The sequence below is a fragment of the Caloenas nicobarica genome, chromosome 3, assembly GCF_036013445.1.
Source record: "Caloenas nicobarica isolate bCalNic1 chromosome 3, bCalNic1.hap1, whole genome shotgun sequence".
NCBI classification, from domain to species: Eukaryota; Metazoa; Chordata; class Aves; order Columbiformes; family Columbidae; genus Caloenas; species Caloenas nicobarica.
The window spans coordinates 25,447,662-25,475,177 of NC_088247.1; the positions used below are offsets into that span (position 1 = coordinate 25,447,662).

Here is a 27,516-nt window from a genome sequence, read left to right on the forward strand (position 1 = left end):
GTTCTGTTTCCACCAAATCCATCTCCAAGCTATCTGGGCTTGTTGCAATGTACTGATTAAAGATTCAAATTGGAGAAGGCTCAGAAATCATCGCTTAAGAGCAAGAGGAGCTATATGGAAATTGCAAAAATGCTCCCATTCTGGAGAGAGGTGTTATTCCCATTTTATAGACAGGACATTTGAGGTGGAAAGTCCATCTCAGCCATGTTAAGCTTTGCTCCCAGCATTGATCATCTCAGAGCCATTCGGGCTGCTCTGCACTCAGTGAGTCAGCCACCCCAGTGGGAGGTTTAATCCACAGACAAGTATTTCTGTAGCCAGGCAAGGGAACAGTGGTTAGTAACACCCAAAGGTTTCTGTATGGAATTTGTTACCAGATCTCTGGTGCTCTAAATTTCTCTGAATATCTGCAGCTTTCCTTCCATCACAACAGCTCCTCCTTGGCCGGACGCAGGATGGGGCAACGCATTAAATCTGCACAAACCCACCAGGATTCAGGCAGAGATCATCAAAAGTATTTTAATGATTAAACCATGTCAAACATTAACAATGTAGGTATATTCAGATGAGCCAGGGGTTTATTTCTAGCACATTTAGACAGCCTATTTTGAACATTATAGCTGCTGTACTGAGCTATGTAAAGACTCTGCAAACCAGTACCTAGAAATGAAGACATACGCACAAGTTTTGATAATGTAAACATAACAGACACCGTCTCCTTCAGAACAAGGAATGAAAACCCACAAGGCTAGTAGAACTTATTAATTCCCTAAGAGATGTGCAAAAATTTTTAAAAAGATTTCATTAAAAAAAATTAAACATTAAAACTGGCATTTATATAAATATCAAAACCCAAATAGTCAAACGAGCAATAATCAGCAGAATGTCTTGCACAATTCAATTTTTCATAGCTAAATGAATAAAATATTCATCAGCCAAACTCCACCACAGCAGGTGCTGGAATACCAGCAATAGATATTGGCTTTGCAACTGACTCCTCATACGTGCAAGGCAAGATTTTACAAGAAGGAGTAACTTTAACAAACACTCCAACCAAATCTTCAGATAACAAGCCAAAACATTACTGGTGATATACACAACTCACATTACAGAAACAGACATTGCCAGCACATTTCAGTAACATTTAAAAAACATTAGGTATGACTTAAGATTGTTTAATTTTGCTTGTTCGGGGAAAAAAAAAACACCCACATTTTTGTGTTAGGCACATTTTAAAAATGAACATACACTACAAGAAGAACAGTACAGATACCAACTTAAATACCGACAATTCCACCAGAAAAGCATCTTTCTGTCTTCATTTTTAAATACACTTTTGGATATGTCACAGACTTCAACAGTAGCTCGTAAAACATGGATATGGCTATGGTAATAACACTTGAAATTCTGCCAGTTTCCATATTAAAAACCACTTCGCATTTAGCATTTAAGAATTCTCAGAGACAAGAAAAATAAGAAAAAAGATTAAAAAAAAAAGATGGGTCCATCCTGTATACACTCTAAACCTTAGAGACAATACTTAAATCTTACTGGACTGTGTAAGCGCCAATTAATTTTACATTAGTGACATACCTCAAATAAAAAAATAAGATCTATTAAAAAGGTAAAATAACTTTTCCATCTGGTTTGTGACTGTTTAGTCAGTTAAAGCCAAATATACAAAACTAAATGTGCCATTTCCGATTTCACTGTATTGCGTAAGAGATACGTAACATCGTGTATCACATACAGAACAGTAAAATGATCAATGGATTCTTCTAAATGACTTTTTAATAAAAAGCCAGTCAACTGAAAAGCTGAAACATACTCTAATTTTTAAACCAGTAAAATAAGCTTTGGGCCCTGCTTTTAATTTAAGGCATGTGTGTTTATCTACTGAAACCAGCATTGTACAAATTACCTCTACAATCACATGCATGATCTACAGTAAAAAAAAAAAAAAAAAAAGGAGGTTTAGATTACAGTGTTTTCAAATCGTGAATCATAATTCAGCACCTATCATATAGACTAGTAAGGCAACAGCAGTGTCGGATACTACGATAATACTCCCTTCCACAGTCTATAGCAGGGTCAGTGACAGCCCAGAATTATTTTTAAACTTTAACCTACTCTTATGTTCTGTATACAGTTTCTAGGGTGTTTGCACTGGTTAAGTCCTACATAAGTCACACTATTCTAGGCAGGAATAGTTACAGTAGCTGTTAGAGTATTAGTGCACAACTCTTATTGTGCTTACAATCAGATGATTTTGTTGTTGGGGTTATCAAAATGGTTTTTCAGTTTGGTGTTCAATCCTTCCTTTGTTTCCTTTGTTTCACATTGTTTTCAAGGGAAGAAAAGCTGTTTGTGTACCCATTCGCAGTGGCCGTAGAACCGTTCTGATACTCTTTCCTCCTCGAGGACGCCTTCTTGTTGTAAGTCTAGAATATATGGAAAGACACATGCTTTTGCTTAAATAGATATAAATAACCGCTTCCTCACCGTAACTCTAGAAACACGAAAGTAAACTCCCATCCATCATTTTTAAAGACTTTGTGCGGGTAGCAGAGTCTCACAAGCTCTACCACTTTTTGTGTATGAGGCTACACTGTGCCTTTCATTCATCACAGCAAGAGAATTAGTTCACTGGAAAAGAAAAACGCTTGGTAGTATGATGGTAGCATTGGTATTGTTAAGAGTAAATTAGAAACAAAGGAAGTGACTTTATGAGCAGGCTATGGCATAAGAATATAGTCAAAATGACAAGCGAGGAAGGAGGTTTGATGCACTGCAGGTGACGGTACCTCGATGAAAGCCAGAACAAGAAGCGGGTAAACACGAACAGTGAGGGAAGTTCAGAGACAGAAATGTGAAAGGAACTTGCACTGGCCAGCATGGGAAGCAGAAACTAACAGGATCACAGAGGCTTGGGACACACGCAAAAAAATTACAGACAATGAAAATATATACATGAATTAGGCTTTGTCAAAGGGGCTCAGTCACCTGACAAGAATGCATTGCCCAAAATATGTGTGTGAGAAAGAAAGTTAAATGGTTAAAAGTTAAAATACGAGTAAAATTGATGAAGACAGTCAAGTCATATTTGGAATATACTATCATGTTTGATTAGCATGTTCATATGCAGCAAGTGATACAAACCACGGGACTGATTTTAACAAGTACTGGAAGATCAGATAGGGAAGCCGCTGTGCTTCCTCCCATGAATCACTCTTTCCAGACCCAAAATGCCCAAATCTTTCAAGATACATTTAAAATACATAACAGAGTTTGCTTGTTTGGGGGCAGTAGGCCGTGTTGGTTTGATTTTCTGAAGATGGGTACATCTTTGCACAGAGCCTGATCATGAACTACTCAGAATAACACATATCAAGCCTGGATCTGTTCATGCATGAAATCAGTTTTGTAGGAACACAACTCAAACCGCTAATTTTTCATATGGGAATACAGACAAATGCCTGTAAAGGTGAGTCGAAACCAGATGTCTGCATGTTGGGAGTTTGGGAACTTTCCCTGGGTATAAAACAAGCATTTCCCCTTGTAAGAGCAGTAATGAACAATTCCGTTGAGTGCTTCACAGGCTGCTTTTTATTTCAGACTGGAAAGCTGTTGCTTCAATAAAGGTCTTTCTCTCCCTTACCTGCAGTTAAAATTGCATTAGTAAAGCACCTCTTTGTGCCACTCTGCTTACTGAAATTGTGGATACAAAACATCAGACGTTTCAAAATTGGATGGCAGACCAACAAATACAGTACTTTAGGAACATACACGTGTTACTGGAAGTCGGCAAAAGGCTTTTTCAAGCCTACCTTGCTGTAAACAGCTTTGCAATGTGATACAGCCAGCAGAACACTACAAAGAGTTGACGAATATTACTTTTACCTGAATATAGAAATTTGTGAAGAGGATAATCAGAGAAATCATGTAAAAAATCTGGAAATACAGCCAGCCCTGAGGAAACGCACATGGCCAAACGACACCACAGCTGGTCTGGAAGATTGTCAGGACAAACTGAGTCTGGGGAGAGAGAAAAAAAGAGAAATGGAGCACATCAACACAAGGAGGAACAAAAGCCATTACTGACCAAAATCTCATTAGTTATTTCCAAAACAAGTCAAAAATATGTAATGCTGTGTGTTTGACAAGTTTATCTTCTCTGTCTCGCTAACAGTGGAAACCTGGGTTAGCGGGCATTCAGGTTGTGGTATCCTGTTATTTAAGTGGTTTTACTTGATTAATATTGTTCCATTTTAGAGCATTAGAGTAGCTGATGTAGAACTAATTTATAAATATACTAAGGAACTAAGACCACCTTCTTCCTAGTGAGAGCTCATTAGGGTTTGACTCCACCATGCTGACAGAGTAGATCTGCAGCTCACTGCTTTGGTTGCAGCAGATTTCAGGTCACTGGGTCTACACATAGATACTGAAATCCTCTCCCACAGACAGGGACTGCCTTTGGAGTAAAGGCTGCAGGGAAGCTGGGGAGGCAAGGAGGAGGACTGGGGCTCATTATCTTCAATTATCTCTTTTGGAATAAAAGAGTTTGGGCTTAACTTTTGCAGAGGGCCGTAGGCAAAATTCATCCTTACATGAAGGCTACCAGATTAGGGAATGTTGATTTAAAAAGGGAAAGACTGTTGTGTTCTGCTCTGCTATGTTGCTGCCCTAACAGCTATGCATGCAGAGCAGTGAAAGCAGCTATGACAATAGCCAGGAGAGGAACGGGGCACCGAGACACTTGCACTCTGTAGCACTCCAACCACCAGGATGAAGAGCCTAAATCTGGAAGGAGAGGGAAAAAAAAAACCACAACAAGAAAAAAAAAGAAAACAAACAAACAAACCAACAAAAAAACCCAAGAAAAAACCCCCCACAAACCCATAAAAACAAAGCCACAAGGCAACAATCCAATACCCTTTCCCCCCCCCAGCTATGATCCCCACTGCTATAATACTTTAATACTTGGCCATCCTTCAGGAAGGAAGAGTGCTAAAAAAATAAAAACATTTTGAGAATCACCACTCTGAATTGCTGGCAGCAAATATTATTAATCACCACCAGCAAATGTTATTAAACCCATTCACAGCTCTGGGAGGGTGCTAAAGGGGAGGCAGAGGTTGGGGGGAAAGGTAACAAAAAAAAAGTCTCTCTCTAGGCTTCAGCTTCCCCACCTACAAAACAGGGAAGACAGAACACCCATGCACATTTTCTTGTGGTGTTCTGACACGTTATACATGCTGAAACCTGGCTCTCGTGCAGTATCACTACAGCATGTGCCATATTGCTTAACTTCATTGCTCTTTTCACCTCTGGTACACAGCATCTGGGCTTCATCACTGTACACACGGGAAACAACACAAATGGATACAAGGAGTCCAACACAGAATTACAACAGAAAAAAAAAATCTGCCCGTTTGAAGTGCAGAAGGAGACCAGAAATATTGAGCAGTTTTGAATAAACCATTTTCAACTGCATGCAAAAGTGAGACAGAAAAGTCATTGTCCTGCAGGACTAGAATGAAGGGCCTTGTTAGCCATGGACTGCGTTGCGCTCGGTTTCTGGTCTGTCACCTCAACATCAGCCTGAGCCACGAAGCACAGAGAAGAGCACGCTAGCTCAGGCGGGCTTGGAAGAAAAGCTGCTCCCTCTTCCCTGGCTAGAAAGTCCCAGAAAACCCAGCGCTGTGACTCCCAAACACATCCAGCCATATGGCATGGGGAGATGGAGAAAGATCCCACTGATCTCGGCACTGATTTGTGTACACTGTCAGTCCCCGGTGTCCTAAAAACAGAGCAAAGGGAGGTGCAGAAGCTGGATTTCTAAGGTGATTTAGGCACTTAAAGATGCAGAAGGTACTAGGCTTCATTCTCCCTTCTTCTACCCCCTGCCAAAATTTTCCAACTCAGTAAAGACAAGAGGACCTCATCACAAATACGAGAGGTGGCTGAAGCACTGAAGAGCTCATCACTCACCAGCTGCCCCTGAGTGATGTACTTCTTCCACCACAGATAAGGACGCATCGCTGGAACAGCAGACAATCCGTAGTAGGAGTACATGAGGACGTGGATAAAGCTGTTCAGTGTCGCACCAAAGTAAGCTAAAAAAAGGACGAAGGAAAAAAAGTACACTGCATTACCAGGAACATGCTGTTTCATGGAACCTACAAAAACAACAAGTTCAAAATGTTACTATTTAAAATATGATTTCTCTTAGAAAACAGGCAAGAGCTTTTTTGTTTTTCCCCTGATTTTTCTTCTGCTCACACAATGGTGTGGCTGAGCTGCTTTGCAGCTGTGCGCTTTATACAAGCCTTCCGAGTTTGTTTCCTTGATTTATTCTTTTTCGCATCTACATTACGGCTTCTCAAGGGAACTGAGGAAGCTGATAAAAAGGAGGCACGTAAGCATTTCCAACAATTGATAGCTTCATCCATCTAATTTTAGGCTTATTTCACTTCCTTCCAGGCAAGAGCCTGTTTTGTCATTTATAACCAAAAGCAACAGATATCTTCAGAAACTGCAAGTCAGTGATTTTATTTGTCCTTGTTTACAGTACCTTTAGACATGAGGGAAACTTTTAGCTTAACACCAAACTGCACAGAACTGTGATGACCAAGCAGAACATAAAGCTTGGAAAGGAAGAAGAAAAACACATCACCAGAAATAGCACAAAGTATTTTCAAGACCACAAAAACACAAGATAGACTCTGAGTATCTGCACTTTTGACTGCTGTATAAACAGGGATTGACTTCCCTGGAGGAGAACATGGTTCCAGATGCACACTTTTTGTAAGTGCAGCATTGCTCACAGTTGTGCCGACAACACAAAACAAGTAAGAGTTTCTATGTTGTTTGGCTCAGAAAGCAGACTCCTGAGCAACCCAGAGTCTTCGCCTGCGCTGCTGGGAGTTCACGTCCACTGGATTTGAAAAGGTTTCTCTTGGATGAGTGTTCAACAAAGCCAGTATCTATAAGCTGCACGTCTGAACTACAGCTAAGCCATGCTAATGAAGTTAGGAAACTAGATGCCAGCTAAAAGCAATGAAATTAAAGAATCAAAGCAAGATTGCCAGAGGTCAGCAGGGTTTAGATAAGAGACACATGGAAATCTTCCAACTTAAGATGAATTCAGTCTAATTCATCAGGGCTCAGGGGACAAGATTTTAATTGAAATAATTTGTTATGGCTTGTGGTATAATGAGATTAAATTAATAAAGTAACATCTCAAGTGAACTTGACAGATCCAGGGACAAGAGTCACTATTAGCCATCTTGCAGCTGAAACAAGCGTCTGGATCTCACTTGGAAAAGCGCATTGTTTCAGAGGGCCTGCAACCACCGCACAAAGAGAAAGCGGGTGTCAGACCTGGACTGCTGCAGCTGACAAATGTCACACTGTCACACAAATCCTTCAAGCTACATATGCATGCCTTTTCTAGAGGCTCTGTGTGCAGCTTAATATCTGTAACTACCTGTAACAGCTGTTGGTCAGAACAAACCCTGCAGCTGTAGGTACCAGAGATGTTTGGTTTTACCAAAAGTAAACCAAAACGATGCCCTTCTTGCAAACGTTCCCCACCATAACACAGTACTTACAGTGACCACAAGGCACCCAGTTCATAACAAACCACCAAATGTTCAGCATCGTCGCATGGTGGTAGACATGCAGAACAGTGATCTGATGATTATTTTTCCGCAAAATGAAAAAGAAGGTATCCATGAACTCAATGAGTTTGGAGAAGTAGTACCACCAGAGGACACGTATGATCTAGAAAGGAGGAAACAAGTTTCAGAAGCGTTGCACATTGTGGGGGCTTTCAACCCTTTTGCTACCTAAGTAATTAAAATCCAGATTCTGTCCAGCACTACTTGGATTTCAGACACTGCCGAGATCTTCTGCAGTGCTTCAGCCTCAGGTGTCTCCATAGGAGATCTAGGTACAAACCCACAGTTACAGCTGAAAACAGGATGACAAAGACTGCTTTATGAGGCTATTGCTGTGCACCTGGGGTGGCCTGGGAGAAAAAAAGAGTTCGTCCCACAGTGTTCTCTGTAAAGGAAAGATCTGAATGGTGACAAGAAGAAATCATCATCACATCTCAGAAAGAGAAGGGGAGTCATGATACACAGTGCATGGACACGGTCTGAAGACCGAGTCCCTGTATTTTGAGCTGGGAACGCTTGACAATGTACAGGTAATGACTCACTCAAATTGGAAATACCAACCACAAATATACTGTGGATCAACTATTGACTACGCGTTGTCCATTGTATTGTAAAAGGAAAAAAAAAAATACATAGTTTGAACAAAATCTGCCTCACCCATACTGTTCTGTTCTCCACTTACACACAGGCAGACTATTTGAAATGTTATTAGCTATAGGTCTCAATAACATTACCTTCATATCAGCTTCTCCTCCACTGTGCGTATCCTGACAGAAGAAATTGTATCCTCCTTCCCATACTCCTGTCACCAGCTGAGAAGGTCAAAGAATAAAGCGTTATTTGGGGAGAAGGTTGCACCCCGCAGCATGTGCAAATCTCGACAGTGGCTCTGCTGAGACGTCTGGGGCCAAGGGATGCATGGGCACCCGAGTGTGGCATCAGGTTGAATTCAAGCTCCCAGCAGTGAACAAATCATAGTGGAGGGTGAATTAAGAAAATCTTCCAATTGGGGTACGCCAGAATAAAAATAGGAGGTAGAATCTTATCCTCACTTATCCCACATAGTGAGTGTTTTGCAGAGTCATATTCCAGACAGATTCTTAAGAAATATCTTTCCTTCTTGGCTGATGATCTCACTGTTGGAGAAAGTGAACGGCCAAAGAAAAGTCAGTATATTTTTCTTCTGATTATTTCGGGAATGAGAAAGTTTTATTTTTAAGAGATTTTATACATAGAGATCTGACTACAATTTTTTCAGCTGTGTAAGAGAGCAAATCTTAGCTTTGCTTAAAAGCTAACAACGGTTGTTTTACCATATTTCCTTTCTTCAAGATCTTTTTACAAGATTCACATATCCCGAGTACACGATGTCCTTCCCCTGCAGGATCCGCTGCTGCCTTCCTGACTTCCCGGCCAAACAAATAACACCTCAAACACGACAAGATTACTTTTGAGAGTAATGACCAGCTATTAAGCACAAGAGGCTGATGGGGAGCCCATTGCAGAGGGGCTGATGAAACCTCCAGGGAAGCAAGAGGCAAGCTGGATGTCACGTCCCACCCTTTCATGGAGGAGCAGGTTGAAGGTGGGATGGGAGGATGGACAGGGTGCAAAGACAGGCACGAATGTCTCTTTAATATCACAACAGAAGGGATCATTGGATACTGTTTATAAAGTCGTTTTTCCTCTTGGGAGTAGCATGAGGAGAGAAGTAACAAATTTAGATGATTCCCAAGTGAAAAGAATAATTGTTAGGTATCCTAAAAAACACTTTAAAGGTGGAGACAGATATCCTGCACAAGTAGGTTGTCTGGTTTTGGCCTTATCTACACTCGTGCAGAATAAAAAAAAAGCTTTGCAAAGCCATGGTGAAAAACTGTACCATAAGTCATTTAAAATGATCACTTGATTAATAGACTACAATAACCGGTATGATCAAATGCTGCTCAGAACTGTGAATGGGAAGCTAATTCTAAAAGGTACAATAAAAGTTATCACTTAAATGAGCTACCTTTTCATAATGTTATTTCTTTCATGGCTCATTCTCCCCCTAAATTAGCTTTTAAAATAGCCGGTCAGCATAGGTCATTATTTTTAACCTTCCGAGATAGAATTATTGCCACTATTTAGGAGGTGGGGAAAAAAAAAAAAAAAAAAAAAGACATCTAGTTATATCATAGCATATAGACCTGGAATTATCTCAAGTATGAAAGGCAAATCAATACCACTGTGTCACAGCAAGAGCAGGGCAGCTGTGCACATCGACAGCAGACCCACGCAATTCCTCTGCCCAAGCAGCAAGGGAGGACTCCTCTCCCGGCCGTAAGGAAGACCTTGATGTGCAAAGCACACCAGTTACAAGCCATACCCAGCTACAGCACCAGCTACGTCCTGGGGCAAGTCCTGCACCAAACTGCTCCTTGGGCTGTGCCCGCCAGTCCCTGGGACAGAAGACCACATTGTGCTGTGATCATGTTGTTAAGAGCTTACAGATGTTTTCATACAGTTCTCATAGTTCGAAGTGTTAGGAATAGAGGGGTAAGCACAATATTTGTATTGTGATTAATCCAAACAGCATCCATCATAGAACCATAGAATGTCCTGAGTTGGAAGGGACCCACAAGGATCATCGAGTTCAGCTCCTGTCCCTGCACAGGACAACCCCACAGTTCACACCATGTGTCTGAGGGTGTTGTCCAGTCTCTTCTTGAACACTGTCAGGCTTGGGGCCGTGACACCTCCCTGGGGAGCCTGTTCCAGTGCTCCACCACCCTCTGGGGGAAGAACCTTTTCCTAATGTCCAACCTAAACCTCCCCGGCACATCTTCCTGCTGTTCCCTCGGGTTCCATCATTGGTCACCAAAGAGAAGAGTTCAGTGCCTGCCCCTCCTTCTCCCCCTGTGAGGCAGCTGTAGCCCCATGAGGTCTCCTCTTAGTCTTCTCTTCTCCAGCCTGAACAAACCCAGTGACTTTAGCCGCTCCTCATATGACTTCCTCCCCAAACCCTTCACCAACTTCGTAGCCCTCTTCTGGACACTCTCTAGGAGCTTAATATGTTTTTTATCCTGAGGCGCCCAGAACTGCACACAGTGCTCCAGGTGAGGCCACACCAGTGCACAGCAGAGCGGGACAATCACCTCCCTGCCCAGCTGGCAATGCTGTCTGTGCTTAACCCATCACTAACCCCGGGGCCCATAAACTTCTCCCAGGGAAAGGGGAGCACGGTGAAACCCAAAGAGCAATCTTCCCTGCAAGTGAGACAGGTTCACTACCTAAAGCATAACACAACCAAAGGTGTCTGGATGGATCCCACCTCTCTGAAGGGTAAAGGCATCAGTGAGGCTACGGGCAGCTTCAGCTAAACCCGAGTACTCCCTCCTTTCCAGAGGAGTATATAATAATATGCTAGGAGTTCTAATACTCTCACAGCCACAGGGGTTCCAATGACAGAAGCAAATCAACATTTGTAGGAAAAGGTAACGCCTTTTAGCATATAAACAGTTAGTATAATCACAAAAATAATTTAATTGCCTCCTGTCCAGAAGGAACTAAATGGTGAAAAGCTGCTACAGCTGCCCACGAACTGCTGCTCGTGCCCACAAACTTTGCTTGATGCAGCATTCAACACACATAGGTAATCCTTATTCCGAGTTAGCCAGCTGCTTCTTTGCCTGATGCCACTATTTCTTGCACGCACGAAGGCTTCAGAAAATAAAACCAACACACTGCTCTGAGTCCCCACCACGAATGGTTCCCCAAAGTCTCTGCTATGCATGGGGCTGGGCACACAGCAGTGGGGAGCTGCTGACATGCCACCTAGAAAGCAATAAACGGAGGTGCCATAAATTGCCAGCAAGTGCATTTTAGTCATTGCTCATGCTTGTTGTGGTCTGCTTCCAGGATTGCCAGAGTTTCTAACCCCTCCTCACAGCTACTGCTCCGCAAGTCTCAACTCGCCCGACGCTCCTGATCCTCCCTGCGATGGGCTGGTGGCTCCACAGCCACCCCGGACTGGAGACAACCTCTCCCTGCCCGCTGTCCCGAGGAAGTCCTTCATCTTCAGGCTGGCGGGAGCTCCACGTTGCTAATGGCATTGCTGATGCACAACCACAGGCGTATCTTCTCTCGAGAAATTAACCTGTCCAGAAAAGGCTGACTATAACCATTTTCACCAGAGTACATGATTTTTAAATGACACAAAAAGAGACAGCTCCTTCATAAGCCAATTAGAATTGTGCTCAAAGTCAATGTTAAGTCCCTCAGACCAGGGGAAAACCCTGCAGCAAAAAGTTGCTTTTGTGCTCAATCAATTGGTACATCCGCTGCACTGAAATTTTCTTTTTTCAGTATCGCCTTCATTTTGTAATTCTGTTGCCAAATTCTTTAAAATGCTGTAGCATGTGCTTTATCAACTCTGCTACCAAAATAAACCAGCACACTCACATCAGTCTGACCAGGCTGCAGGAGAGGCATTACTGGGGAGGATTTTGTTCTCTTGTGATAAAACCAAACTCTGAGACACGCTGGAGAGGGGTAGATAAGGGACCCGGCATGGCATCACGCTGTCAAGGCACAATAGGCTTCAAAACAGAGCTAGATTTGAGAGGAAAGAAGCAGGAGTTCACATGTCTGACCAAAGAAAGCAAACACCTGCAGAGATAAGAAATTTTATCTTTTATTAATGCCATCACCTCAGCACAGAGATAAAGAGCTTCAGGACCTGTAGAGAAGTCAAGGAGAGAGGACAGAGCAGCCCAGCAGCCGCTGCCACCCACGGCACCTCTTCACTGAGTCCCCTCCTTCCTAAAACAGGGTGCTGCTCTTAGGATGCTTTTCCTATCTTCAGATACAGCTGTGCCAGCCTGTGGGACACCAACCCATGTCCTATAACCCCTCTGCCACCTTATCCACCATGCAGGAAGCCATCCCTCGCTGCCCCTGCCCAAGGCAGGAGTGTTATTTCCCCTCAAAATCCAAGCCCTGTAAATGTCTATAGAATAAAACGTTGTTTCTGCCTCACATGTTGTTTCCTGCTTTCCTGAAGTACAGGAGTGACAGGTCAGCCTGGGGAAACCTCTCCCATCCCCCTAGGTCTGCCTTGGGCCTGCCTTTTACATTGCCTGAGACAAGCACAGTCCACTACTCTGTTCTGCTGGTATCAGAACCCAGCCTGGTCATGAAATGTCCAAATAAATAATTTATACCAAGTACACACAGAAACGACTGTCTTAGGAATTCCAAATAAGAGGTATAAGATTTCCAGTGACTTTAAAATAAGGTTATATTATATTACATCACTAGACCAAATAGTGCAAGCACACAATAACTAAGAATTACGCAAAACCTACAATGCAATTTTTTCTTCCCCACGTTACTGCATACAAACCTTTGGATGTAAAACTCAGAAAACCAAGGTCATCTTTCTCATCCTAATTTGGAGGGTGCCTCGCTTTAATATCTTGGTTTGGTCATATAATATTTAAATTGAGCTGTGAAGCTATGAATCATGACCTGAACCATCAGAGCTACAACTCAGGAAAAACTCCAAAGCAGGGTGTATCACACGCAAGCTATTAAAGTGGCTTACCTTCAGACAGGCTACAAAACAAGTTCATTAGTGGTGATGGTTTACAACTGTCCTCAAACTAGGACTGAAAAAAGTTTAATCCAGCTGTGACTCAAAGTGACAACAAGGAAGAAAACAGGGAGTTACACCATTTTTTTGAATGCTGCCCTTCACCATTTTATCTTAAAAGTGAGAACGTGTACTACAAAGTGCTACTGATGTATCGCTGACCCTTCAAAGCCAAATTTCCATGACTGACGTGATCCAAGTGAGGGTATCGCCTGCTTTGCACAGGCAGCTGTGGAAGCACTACAGCTACAGAACGTACCTGGAGGTGCAGGAATCTGATTTTTTCCCCTGTCACCTCGCCCTTCGGCTCTCTCCTTGCAAACACTGAGCAGCGCTGTGTCAAATCAGCACAGCTTTCTACTTGGTAGCATTTTTTATGGCATCAGTCCCTGGTTGCAGAACATCCCTTGGCCTCACGTCCAGCTTGTAAGTGCTGTCAAACACGTTTCATTGCAACTATCATGAGTTTCATAGTCTTCATGACACTGCAGCTTTGTGTATTACCATTTATAAAGTATAGTTACAACAATGCCAGTGAACACTTCTACACAGATAACATTACGTTAAGAGCAATATTCACTTTGATGTAAAGCATTTCATAATATAGGAAGAAGCCTTAATATTCAGTGTATTTTAGTTGTCTCAGTCCTTCACAGCTATTCAGTCAGTTACAAGTATGAGGACTCACAGCTGTTCAGCCAGTTGCAACTATGAGGACTTCTTCAGCATACAATAAACAGTCCTTTCTTGGTAACAAGTTCATTGTTAGCAAGAAAAAGGCATTTATAAAATCAACAGTTCAGATCTTTTCATTGTATAAACTTATCAGCAGGTTTTGTAACATGGCAGAATGTTACAGTAATTTTCATATGGAAACTATGAGTATTATTTCAAGTATTCAAGGAAAAAAGATTTCTTATCATTATAGTTTTATCCACACTTAGTACAACTGAAGACAAGTCTGCACTCGTAATCCCTCAATAACATAATTGGAGGTTAAAACAATATATTATTATATAATTGTAAATAATATCTGCATAAAATAAAGCAGATGTTGCACGTGAAGTCCACAGCAACACTACTTTTAGACAAATTAAACAGATCAACACAAAAATTTAAGCACATCAAGAACACGAGTTGTCCCAAGCACCTACAGAATCCAAAACTACTCCCCCCAAAGAATTAAGTATCAAAGTTCTCAATAACCCAGCTCAGTAATTTTTGACTAGACAATTCACTACACAGGAGAAATAACTTCAAATTTAAATCACTTCCTATCTAAACACTTACCTTGTAAAACACCATAGAATCAACTACAAACTTAAAGAAGAATCACAGCTTGCATATGCTTCTAAGCAAATGCCGAAAAAAAAGAAAACAAAAAGAAACAAAAGAAAGAAAAAGAAAAGAGATCAGTAGATTTAGCTATAGCTTGTAATCGCATGTCGAAAATGAAGTCTCTCCTTACAGAAAGGAGAAATGCTTTTGGTTAAAAGCAAGCTAGAGTATTCTGTACATTAAAGCCACACACTAGATCATTTTCTGACCACATTCTTATTTAGTCTGCCATTGGTCTTCATTTTTGCTTTAATAAAAAACATACAATCCTGAGTAAAAGCAGCTAAAGTGCTCTCTGGAAAGTGGAAAACTTTGCCTAAATCTTTGTTTTGTTAGCAAAGAAAATAAGTCCATAGAAAGTCCAATTCAGTTGGAAATATATTTGTACATTTAGATTTTAACTTCCAAGAAACAGATGAATCACTACGGCATTGATGCAATTGGTTCAGCAAAACTAAGAGGACACAAAAGAAGCTATTGCAAGCTTAGAGAAATAGATGAGAAGAGTGTGTGCATGGCTGAACACACTCAAATAAAACACATTTTGCACTCTAAGCCGTGGTTTTGCTGTGAAGTACTCTGTACAACCCACCAACACAAACATGTTGAGCATGATTTCTAGGCAAGGAGGAGCCACTGAAGGAGCAGCCAGGTTGGTGCTGAGAGACCAGCCCTTCTCTTGCACTGAGCGAGAGGAGGGCATGGGAAACACCACTAACCGAGCTCAGCACCGATGTTCAGCACAAGGTTTGTTTCATACCATCCCTAGAGGTAACATCACAACCCCCGTTTTCTCCCCTGAGAAGCGACATTGAAGAATGGTTGCAACATTTCTGCAGATGTTTCCCCAGGTTTAGGAGGACTGTCCTCAGAGATCATTTTCAACATATCATTAAAACAGATACTGCAAAATAACCCAGGCCCGACCCCTTTTCTCCTACCTCATGAAACATATACAGAGAAAGCAGCGTCAGTCCAAGGTTGTAGACTACTAGAATACCCCTGCATGAGAACGGTTGCTTATTCCGCATGTACTTTGGTCCTAGCCATACGATTAGTAAGTACAAGACTGAGAAGATAAAGGTAGGTGTATAGTTCTCCAGAAGAAGCCATCCTTTTACTCTGGGATCTGAAAGAAACAAACAAAAACATAAAAAAACTTAGGTTTTGTAAGGGGAAGAGTTCAATGCATCCAGAAAAAGCTGTACCCAAAATGCTTCTAGTGCTTGAATACCAGAGAAAGACGAAGGAAGAGCAGCAAGCTCTTCTATTAAGAGCTAATTACAAACAACCTTCACAAACAACAAGATTTTAGTTATGCAGTTGTTAAAGAAAGCAGAAATAACTCTCTTCCTAAGGCAAAAATATTCTTAAATTATTACCGCTATTATTTTAAAATACTCATTACCAGTCAGAACCATCATCCATCTTGAATACCACTGATGAACTTAAATTATAAAGAAAAGCTTCAACGACACTCTCCCCCTTATCCTCTCAAACCAGCCTTTTCTGAGAGTACACACCCTATTTCCTCAGAGAGCCAGCAAACCTAAGAGTGAAGCAGATTCCTTTGTGGTTTTCAGTGGATGACCCTCATAATTATTTTCTAACCAATACTAACCCAATTAGACTTATGTATGTCCTACTCAAAAGGATTCAATTTTGGAGTCCTTGTATGTGCAATGAAATACGGAGCAGTGAGTCCAGTCTGACTAACCAGTCCGGTCAGCAACACGTCAGCTGCTCAGGAAAAGCCCATAAACCGCCCCGAACAAGAGGATTTCAGGGCAACACTTGGGACAAGCGTATGATCCTTTTGAACCACAATGGTGTTGTCCATACCCAGCAACAGCATGGTCTTTCACTCCTCTCACTAAAGTTGGCCCAAAGGATTAAAACCAAGTTTACCAAACCATAAATGAACAATTCAAGTATTGTGGGCATTCACAGCCCTGACTTAATTTTAAAGCAGTCATATGTGGATCCTGAATATAAGAAATAAGGCCTTAAAATGTAGGTTGGGAAGCAGTTAAGACATCTGGGGAATAGTCTGGATTTGCTACCTTTATGGTTCATTATTTTTAAGACACAGGAAATATAGACCATGTGCCTGCACATGCAATAAGTTATATCAGAACATCCAGACTAACTTAAACAGGATTAGCAAGAAGAAGGGGTCAACAAGGGCACTGCGCTACTCAAAGCAAACACAAAACACACTTTGAAGGACCAGAGACTTCTTCCATCTCCTGTGGACTTTGTCCTGCGAGGAAGTGGCACCACAACTAGAGTTTCACCAGGGCAAGGACAGAGGTAGAACAGATACTGCTGAAGCAGAAAGCCCGTGCCACTGGGCAGCACTGCCGTGCACACTGCCTGTGCGGTGAGGCCATGTCACTCCCCCTGGTCAGGATCAGGTGGGACAGGGCCAGCCCTACCCTGTCTGGAAGCCCCCACCACGAGGCCACCTCCAGTCCTGGTCTCACCTCTTGTCCTGGTCCCACCGCCTCTCCCTTCCTCACGCTGCCCAGCACTGCTGTTCTCTACCTGTCGACTTTTTCCCCAGTGAAAAACCTACCAAAACCCTTGTTTCTTTAAAAAGAATGGTTTCAAAGCAGCACTGCTTTTCAAAAACTACAGATTTTTTTTTCAGTGAAAAATTCCTAGCAGCTTTAGTTATGAGGGCAAGAGTATTATTTTATCAAATGCAAATTAAAAAAAAATTAAAAAAATAAAATCTATTATTAAATTCTAAAAAAAAAAGTGGTAAAGATCTGAGCAAGATAAGTCATTCACTAACACTAACAACGCAAGTTTAACTAACGGTAAGAAGAATAGTAGCTACAATTGTCGCAGCAGAAAAATCAGCAGCTCTTCACTTCAACGTATAAGAAGCATTGAATAGACTTTTTTATTTATTACAGAATCATACATTTTGATACTTTGCAGATGCTAAAGAAAACAGTCACCTGTCAATGTCAGGATGTTAGAGGCTGTTTCTTATGCTTTAGTATCTGCACTTTAATATCAGTTTTATTTATGTATTTAATTTCTGAAAAAACTTACCTCTGGGTCCAAGCCAAACTTCAAAGTAGCTATTGATTGTTTTATCCAGAAGTTCCATTCTACAATCTGTTGAAATAGAAAGAAGATAAGAAAGTTAGTTCTTCAGCTCACAAAAATGGTTTAATCATCTGAATACCACCTGCTAGGGTTAACAAGGAAAATACTAATAAGCAAAAATTGCATCAGACATACTGGACATAACCACCATATAGATATAGTACATAAAGCCTATTCTAGTCTCAAAGAGCCACTGGTGTAAGAGCCGTACTTCCCACTGAAGTATTTAATCATGGATCTAGATACAAAGAAGCTTAAAATAATGAGTTCAGATTAACCTGAAGTTCTTTTTCATTCTGTATTTTGTAAGCTTAAATACAACACGCCATCTTGCAAGATCCCTCTGCAAGGAGGAGGAAGAGGAAGGAGGAAGACTGGACCTTGAGAAAGCCAGCGACATTGAAATTCTCAAATAAATACTATGAACCTCTTTTAACAAAGAGCCTCAAACACCTGGCAATGCTAGCTGGGGAGGAGTATGGAAATAAAAATAAAAGTGCAAACCGGCTCTGCTATCGCTTCTGCAGATAGGTGACTGATTAACAGGCCATAAAACCAAGAGATCAACAGTCACCAACAGAGAGGGCTGCAGAGGCCAGAGAGAAAACATTGCAGTTTATGGCATGGGCCTCTCCTGTTCCAGAAACATTATCGCACAAAACTCATCCAACATCGGTACAGCAGAATGTCACCTGTCAGCTCCCCACACAGCCAGTACATACTGCGGTACATAAGTCGCTGTACGTCCCTAAGGTTAAAGCAAGAAAGAAGCAGCAACACTTTCCATGAGCAGGGACAATTGCACACAAAGCTGTTCTCAGGAGAAGAGAAAGTAATTTTCTTCTTGCTTAAGAAAAAACCAACTAAAACAAGCAAACAAAAAAACCCCTTCCAATTTCCTCTTTTCTATCCAGAATTGTAATGAACTTTCGCTAAAATAATTGTATTCATTTTTAATAGGATAGTTTTTACTTCTTGATGTTTCTGCCACTTCACCCCCATCAAAGTACTAATGTTAACAGCAACTTTTATTTCTGGGGAAAAAACATAAGCAATGCATAAGCTGTCAACATACCCACAGCACAAATTAAAACAATTACATGAGTTTACATATGGTTGCTAACAACAAAAACATTCATCTCTATTTTTTTCAGTTCTGGCTAAATAAACACCTCTCTTCCACCTGTTAAAACCCTGCCTCTAGGGGATATCTGATTTATGCAAATAAAATGAATAGTAGGTCATCTGGTTTTTTAGTCAGCTGGGGCTGACACCTCCGTTTATTTCAAGTCCAGCAAGAAAAGCCAAGCAGGGTGCAAATGATGTCCTCTCCCCAGTCCAAAGCAGGACTGGGAGCTGCCTGGGACAAAGAAAATACAAAGACTTGGATATGCGCCTTTAGATTGCCTGGTCTTCTGTGCCAGTCCCCGTCCTCTCACCGCAGGGCTCCGGGCAGAAGGGTTTCAGCTACACCCCCAACCCACCCTTCCCGGGGGGCTCCCAGGGACACCCACAGAAAAGGACTTTCCTCTCGGTGTGCATCGAGTCTTCATATCACTTTGGACCACGCAAAGGCAGAGAAACTTCCCAGGAATCTGGTCACCAGGCACAAACAAAAGAGCTCGCTTAAAATAACCAACCAGCAGTGTTTAAAGTCTTTTGCAGCACTGATTCATGAGGGTTTTATTTTCTGCCCAGCCCACGTAAGCACACCCTTCACAAAAAGGTACATTTTTGGGATTATGTCACTTCACCACCTATGACACACAAACTGTGAGCGCGTGTGTGAACAGCCCCAACACTGGCATACTTGTGTCCTAGGAATAAGGAAATTTAGCCAAGAAGCCCGTGCTGTGCTACCAGAAGCATGAACATCAGGACATGTAAGAAATGAATATAGAATTTCCAAGGAGAAGAAAGTAAGTTATCCAGAGCAAGCTCTTTTTCTTTTCCACCTCCTTTTTTTTTTTAAATGTCAGCTATTAAATACTGTCAGAAAGAGCACTTTCTAGCAGATAATTCATTTGTTGCTTGAAATCCCTACTTACTCAATTTGTCTGTCGCTCCTTTGATCCAGTACCGACTGACTTAGTGAGGCAGCACTGCAACATCCCATAACCCAGCATCAGTGCCTGACTCTAACTCCCCTTCGTGCAGAGGAAGACTTCAGGTGGGACGGTTTGTTTCAAAAAGAAAGGATCGCTATACAAAAATATACAAAAAAGCTCAATTCAGAACTGACTTGCTATATGCTGTTGTTTGCTGGTCACTGAAAATGCAGATATGTAAATGAAACAACTATGAAAGCGGAAACAAAGACAGCAAGAAATTAAAGTCCGTGTTTGACCCTTCCATCAAATTGGAAGAAAATCTCATTCCTCAAAAGGAGGAAGCTTTCTGCAGAGGTCTCAGCTTTTTTGGGCCACTACCCCAAAGGAGCTTTTCTGGTGCTGACCCAAAGCAGCTTTTTGTGGCAGCATTATCAGACAGCAGATTGTAAAAGGCACAGCAAAGGAAGAACTACTCATGGTGTTGATTTCCAGAATTTGCAGAAAAAGAAATTGTTTCAAAAGGAACTCATTTGTGTAACAGAAAAACAGAGGGAAACAATCTGCTTTTGTTCCAGAGGGGGTCATGTGAAAATGCATCAAGTCTCCTGCCAACAGCCACACAACATTAAACACTGCTTCAATGGCAGCAACTACAAGGGTTCTTTTTTAATTGGAATAGTTTCCCAATTCAGAGGAACATCAACTCCCAGAAAAATTAAACCAGTGGCCATTTGAAACACTGTTATCTGCATGTTTCCTAACACTGAAAGTAAGCACATTCTGCAGCTGACCACACACATGAGCAGATCACTGGCAACGCTCCTTTACCTCGAAGCCATCCCACAGCAAGGCACACTATTCATAGAATCATGGAAAAGTTTGGGTTGGCAGGGACCTTCAAAAGTCACCTAGTCCAACCCCCCTGCCATGAGCAGGGCCATCTTCAACTAGATCAGGTTGCTCAGACCCCCGTCCAGCCCGGCCTTGAATGTTTCCAGGGATGGGGCATCTACCGCCTCACTGGGCAACCTGTGCCAGTGATTCACCACCCTCATTGTAAAAAAAATTCTTCATTATATCTAGTCTAAATCTACACTTTTATAGTTTAAAACCATTATCCCTAGTCCCATCATAATGGGCCCTCCTAAAAAGTTTGCCCTCATCTTTCTCATAGGCCCCTTTTAAGTACTGAAAGGCCACAATAAGGTCTCCCCAGCCTTCTCCAGGCTGAACAGCCCCAACTTTCTCAGCAGGTCCTCACAGCAGAGGTGTCTCAGCCCTCTGAACATCTTGGTGGCCTCCTCTGGCCCCTCTCCAACAGGTCCATGTCTTTCCTGTACTGAGGGCTCCAGAGCTGGACGCAGAACTGCAGGTGGGGTCTCACCAGAGCAGAGCAGAGGGGCAGAATCACCTCCCTCGACCCGTTGGACACACTTCTTTTGATGCAGCCCAGGATATGATTTGCCTTCTGGGCTGCAAGCGCACATTGCCGGCTCATGTCCAGTCTTTCATCCACCAGTACCCCCAAGTCCTTCTCCGCAGGGCTGCTCTCAGTCCCTTCACCTCCCAGCCTGTATTTATACTGGAGGTTGCCCCGACCCAGGTGCAGGACCTTGCACCTGGACTTGTTGAACCTCATGAGGTTCACATGGGCCCTCTTCTCGAGCTTGTCCAGGTCCCTCTGGATGGCATCCCATCCCCCAGGCATGTCAACTGCACCACTCAGTTTGGTGTCATCTACAAACTTGCTGACCGTGCACTTGATCTCACTATGTCATTGATGAAGATATTAAACAGTACTAGTCCCCTGGGAGACACCACTTGTTACCGATGTCCATCCAGACATTGTGCCATTGACCACTACTCTCTGGGTGTGACCATCCAGCCAGCTCCTCATCCACCAAACAGGCACCCATCAAATCTGAAGGACGTTGTGGGGAACCATATTAAAGGCTTTACAGGAGTCCAGACAGACAACGTTGATAGCCTTATTCTGTACCTATGGTCATAGAAAAAAATGACCCACTTATGCCACACACTGCTTTTTAAAACAGGTACCTCTGTATACACCAGTTATTTTTTTCCTAACCTGCCTTTCTTCAATAGAGAAGAAAGAAATCATCGCCTCTGGTACCAGTTTTTCCCAGTGCAGTAAGGACCCCAAACACCAGGGCAAGCTGCATCAGAGTCTGGAAGCACCCGGGCTTACCATCTGGAAGACACTTTGCTCTTCCAAGTCCAGATATTCAATCCAGGAAAATGCATATGTGATGTTTTATACAAAGCAAAATTACAGGACTTCCAATTCTGCAACATGAACATAATGAAGGCTAAAGCTGCACCTTGTCTTAACAAGATCGAGTCCTATCATTAAAATGAAACTTTTTCAAAAATCCTCTGGATTTTAGATAGGTTTCTTTTGGATATCCACAGAACATTTTGCATCCTCAGTCCACTTCTGGCACTATGAGCTGGGACATGCACTACACTTTGGTAGCAGGGCAGAAGATGCGATTTGTGCCCCGCTACTCAGTCCAGACATGGATGGCCCCAGTCAGTGCTCCTTGGTGTGGCAACTGAAAATACGGGACAAAGGCTACACAGAAATGTGCTCTTCTTGCAGTACATATTATTTGAAATTATTTATTTAAAAAAAAATCCGTACAGGCTACCAGCAACGATAACATTATCTTCTAATGCACATCACTGCTGTCTGAGGAAAGGGTTACTGAATACTGAGTATTTTACCAGCTCCTGCCCTCCAAAGCAAATTCTCTCCTACACTTTCCACAGAAAACACATTCTGAGGGGTTTATGCCAAAAAGTGATTTAAGAATTCTTAGTCATATTTTAATGTTGTTTCTTGAGTTCAGTTTGCAGGTGCAAAGATACAGCACAAAAATATTAAGGTTTGCCCCTGTTCCTCGCCACCCTTTTAAGTAAACCAAAGAGCAGCAACAAAACATTTTGGGCTGAAAGCTCAAAGCATTGGGAGCCTGCTCCCTTTCAGCAGGATCCTGCAGCTCTCACCCTTCTGCTTGAGAATTCCCTGAAGCAACAGATCCCAGTTTTCACATTTCAATGCCTGAACTTGAGTTCCAAAAAAATCTCCAAAATAGGCATCTAAATAATTGTGCTGGCTTCTGAGAGCAACACGCCATCAGGCCTGGCTGCTCAGCCTTCTTGGAAAACAGCCACATTCTCCATTCTTAAATTAGAACTTCGAAGCCTAATTTTAGGCACTTAATTTCGGAAATCTTGAATTGTGTTTTCTAGTTGAAGTGATGTTTCCCAGTCCCTGTCACTGCAGAGGTGAGTCCTCTTTTCCCTCCTCCGAAAGTACAAACTATCCCTCCTCCAAAAACACAATGATCACACTGAAATTTGCTTTTGTAAATGTACTAGAATTGAAAATGCTCAGCTGCTGGAGAACTGGAAGACAGCACCAACAATCAAAGCTGTCAACCATTTTCTGTCCATTTTCCAAAGCTGCCCGGTTTCTCCTTTCTGTTCCCAAAGCCTTAACTTGCATGTATTCCCTTTGATTTTGAACTTGCTGCCAACCCCAGATCCCCTTTTGTTTGCTTGGTTTTGTTTGTTTTGTTTTTCCCTTCCCTTTTTGAATACCCTTGTAGGTCCCAAGCATGCTTAACATTAGCAATAAAAAGGAGTTTAGAATAAATCACAGCCCAGATTGATCTGAAAGTGCAAGTATGTTTATTTTATAGGAAACCAAGTGAAGCATGAGTGCTGTGGATTTTGTACTTTAGTTTTGTTTAAATGCAATAAACTATTTTTAAACTTTATCTTGCAACTGTATTTCTAGCAAAGTGATTCTGTGATGCAGATTTTCGGCCCATCTTGCACCAGCAGCAAACCCTCCAGCCTGGTGCTGACTCAGCAGGACCCACAGTGCTGAGCTTTCACACTCACCGGCAGCACCAGTGCAAGGAAGTGTAGAAATAAATGATTTGTAAAAAAACGCAGGGAAGCGTAAAGAATGCAGGAAAAAAAGAGAGAATCTAGTCTCAAATAGTTTAACCTCAACGGTATTTCAAATCATTTAAAAATGGAGGGGGTAAAGGAAGACTTTGGCCAGTTACCAAGGGGGATGATTTCATGCCATTACTTTTCCTGTCATTCCACCCCTCCGAATCTCTCAGTAATGATTACCTTCACACATAAACATGGTTGTGGTAATTAAAGTATTTTACAGAACAAGAACAAGTACAAGAAAGGATACTGCAAAATGGAATAACTAATCATACTCAATATCCAATACCTCGTTAAACCAGAATCTAAAAACCTCCAGATAGGCAAATCAAGACAAATCATAGGTCCTTGCGTTTTATTCACATTTTCATCAGAGCTAAACTAGCTCAAATTAGGAGCATCCTAGGATTAGGACATTCACATGCATTTCATCCCCTTGCAGTCAATGCCTCTCGCTGCGCCACGGGATAACATCAGCCAGAGGGAAAACACTGAGGGCAACGGCCGAGCGGGACGAGCAAGCTGGAAGCAACCACACAAACGCACCTGTGGAAGTACTGAGAATCAGAGGAAAACGGTACATCACCGCCTCTCCATCCCAGAAGGATGCATCCAGCTACAAACACGGATCTCTCGTGCTGCAAAGCCCCCCTCAGCAGCAGCAGACCTGGCATCCCTCAGCACTACGGGAAAACACTTTTGCAGCAGCATGCGTTTTCCTGGAATAAAACATTCGAGGGGGCACCCTGTGCCTGACCGCTGCGCCCACACCACAGCATCGTGATACTGGAAACTTCCTCGCCGCTACCAGCTTATAGAACAGTGCTGTTAAGAGTAATAAAGTGCAGATTGCAAAAGCATTTACAGAAATAAAAAGGGGGGGAATAAAAGGCAAAGCTTGCAGGCTTATTGTACTGCCACGTTTGTAATAGCACGCAACTGTAAAATGTGCAAGGACACTGCGCAGATAATTCCCAGCTGAGGGTTGAAGAACTGGTTTGTTATTTTTTTTTTTTTTTTAATGTGAAAGAAACAGAAGAGAGGCTCTGTAGCAAACTAGGTTAGATATAAACAGGGAGAATATGTATGGGGCACAAGAGCTACAAATTGACCTTTTTGGAAGGAAAGCCAAAGCACAGCATTTGCTATATAGCTTCACTCCAAAGTCCTCCCCAGGCAGTACGTGAGTGTTTATTAACAGCTACTGTTTTAATCTGAAGCTTCCCCTTTTTTCAAAAGCTGTGCTGGTACTGCAATTGGAAAAACATTGCTAGCTGTAGGTCACAATGGCAAATTAGCCAGAAGAAGACTGGGAGACTAAAGAGAGCGAGCTGAGAAGATGAAGGAGTCAAAAGCTAAGCCCAGAGGGCCATAGGGACCTCAGCTTTCATTTCAGGTCTCCTTTCTCTCATTCAAGTGCCACCTGCAAGGTGGTCTGAAAAACTCCTCTCCCTTTTAATAAAGGGATTCCTCTAACCTCTGTTTATGCACTTCACTCAAACCAATGTTTTACTTCAACAATAGAGAAATAAAGGTATGGTCCCCAAAGCCTATTTTAATGAGCCTTCTTCGTCAAAAGGCTGCAGTTTCTAACAACAGGGCCGATGAGACCAGAGCTGACAGAACCAAAGGACAGAGAAGCCCAGTCTTGCATGACCATTACTAGCAGCAGAGCTTGAGTGCTCTGTAGCTGTGTCAATTTACCTTTTTATTTTTTAAATGCCCACACCTCATAATTGCATATTAAATTTAAAAAGCAAGAAGGTGGGGGGGGGAAAGAGTTACAAGTGGGGCCATCCTCCCACATGAACCCTCATGTCCTCCACCACCCCGCAGCAGCGGTGCCAAGAGAGCATCGGCTGCCAGGCTGCCCCTTCCCCTGCCAAAACGCTGCTGCGCCAAGGTCTGAACCCAGGCGACACAGCAAGAATAAATCTGTAAGTACAGGACAGGCCTACAGTTCCTAGTTATCTTCTTTGCATTTATGAGCTTGGTATATGAAAGCTTGCTATCTGAACCCTAAAAACACCTGCAGTTCTCCTGCACATATGAAACACCATGCGAAGCAAGGAATGGCTGCGTATAGCTACCCAGCAACCAGTGTTTATAAAAAGGTTACCTGGGGCTTACAGGCTGACTAGATACAGCAATCCAATAAAAAGTCGAGAAATTAGAGGAAGATCATGAAAGCTGAGGGTGCCAGTCACGCAGGTCATGCTACACTATGCAGCACTGGCTAGGACAGGGACACAGCGCACACAAAACCTCAATTAAGATGCCCTGCTGAGATGTGTAGCTACAATCCCTGTGTTCATATAGATAAATGATACCTTCTGGAGGTCCACTTGTGTTTGGGAAACCAGATCACACTGAAAAAGCCCATGCAAACAAGTCACGCTTAGGCAACTTACAGTGTGTTAAGTATTATTTGCGTGCTTACTTTTATTTCCAATGAGCATGGGGTGGTACCTGGGGTGCTATGGGAGAAGTTAAAATTCCCTGGTGGGCCATAAGGCACAAAAACCCCCCATGTAATGCACTGAACTACCTACATTCCTCAACAACAGCGAATTTCTACACTTTTACCTAAAGGAAGAAAATACGTATACTCACACTGTAAATGTCCAGCACAGCTTGCCTTGCTGTTGTTTCTTCATACAGCCAGCCATGCTATGAAAAGTCAATCTTAAAACTTATCTGTCTTCCAGCTGTACCGCCATGAGACATGACTTAATCCTGTACAGCTACAGCTGGACCAGTACTCAGTGTCTTCATTTTAAGATGCTGAACATCATGCCAGACAGTATGTAGTGAACAGTATTAACAAAAAAAAGTCAGGCAAGTACGAATGACGGCTACCTCTAAATAGAAGAAGGTACCAAAAATGTTCCTTTTCCCACCATTCTGAGAACTAAGAGAAAAGAAGAAAAAAAAATGACTCCAGGTACAACTGATATGCCATGGCATCATGCTGCTCTGGACAAAACCCTGCCGCCAGGCACTCTGTTAAACCCCCTGCCTTCAAAGCAGTACACAAATTATAGCCTCATCATTCAGGAAAGAAACCACCTTTGAAGATCTAGTCTGCTTTCCAAAGAATAAAGGGGATAGCACTATGTAAGGCAAGATTTTGACCTTGTTTTCTTCCTGCCTGCGACTGACAAGGAGTGTTGAGAGTGAAGACAACATGTCCTGGTACAGGACCAGAAGACAACAAGACAGAAGATTTCTTACACATGCACCAGTCGGATCATCTCCCCCATTTCCCTTCTTGCACAACACGTAGCACATCTGTAAACAAAGTGCTGCCAAAACCAGACAGCCAGCTGATGGCATTTCTGTTACACAAGCTCAGGGCTGAGAAGCCTGGTGGGTCCTGAGGAGCTGGATGTCCTTGCCTGCACCCGACTCATGCCCAACCAGCCACTGCCGAGAATCAGCAAGTTTCAGGGTAACAGATCATCGCTGTAACAAGGAATCCTGAAAACAATGACTGACTCCTAGAGTGGGTAGAAAAGAAAGCATTTCTACCTGTACATTTCCTTGGTTTGATGTTGGCAGCACTTTCCTAAACGTTACTTCGTCAGAAGATCCTGCTCCAGGAGGCAATTACTGCAATTTCTTGTATTTTATTCTTTGTTTTAAGGGGACAAAGAGAAATCAAACAATTAAAAGGAAATATTGCAGTGGT

General features: G+C 42.4%; 1 protein-coding gene across 2 annotated transcripts in view; it reads right to left on the bottom strand.

Annotated features, from left to right (window-relative positions):
- Positions 1–503: 503 nt before the first annotated feature.
- ELOVL5 (ELOVL fatty acid elongase 5) overlaps positions 504–27,516 on the bottom strand; it is a 39,944-nt gene continuing 12,931 nt past the window's right edge. For both annotated transcript variants that reach the window (XM_065631931.1, XM_065631932.1), the window contains exons 2-8: positions 17,725–17,790; positions 15,600–15,787; positions 8,420–8,497; positions 7,617–7,788; positions 5,995–6,119; positions 3,901–4,035; positions 504–2,441 (exon numbers count right to left, since the gene is read on the bottom strand). In XM_065631931.1, the coding sequence (XP_065488003.1) occupies positions 2,310–2,441; positions 3,901–4,035; positions 5,995–6,119; positions 7,617–7,788; positions 8,420–8,497; positions 15,600–15,787; positions 17,725–17,782 (888 nt within the window). In that variant the 5' untranslated portion in view covers positions 17,783–17,790 and the 3' untranslated portion in view covers positions 504–2,309. The remainder of the gene's footprint in view (positions 2,442–3,900; positions 4,036–5,994; positions 6,120–7,616; positions 7,789–8,419; positions 8,498–15,599; positions 15,788–17,724; positions 17,791–27,516) is intronic.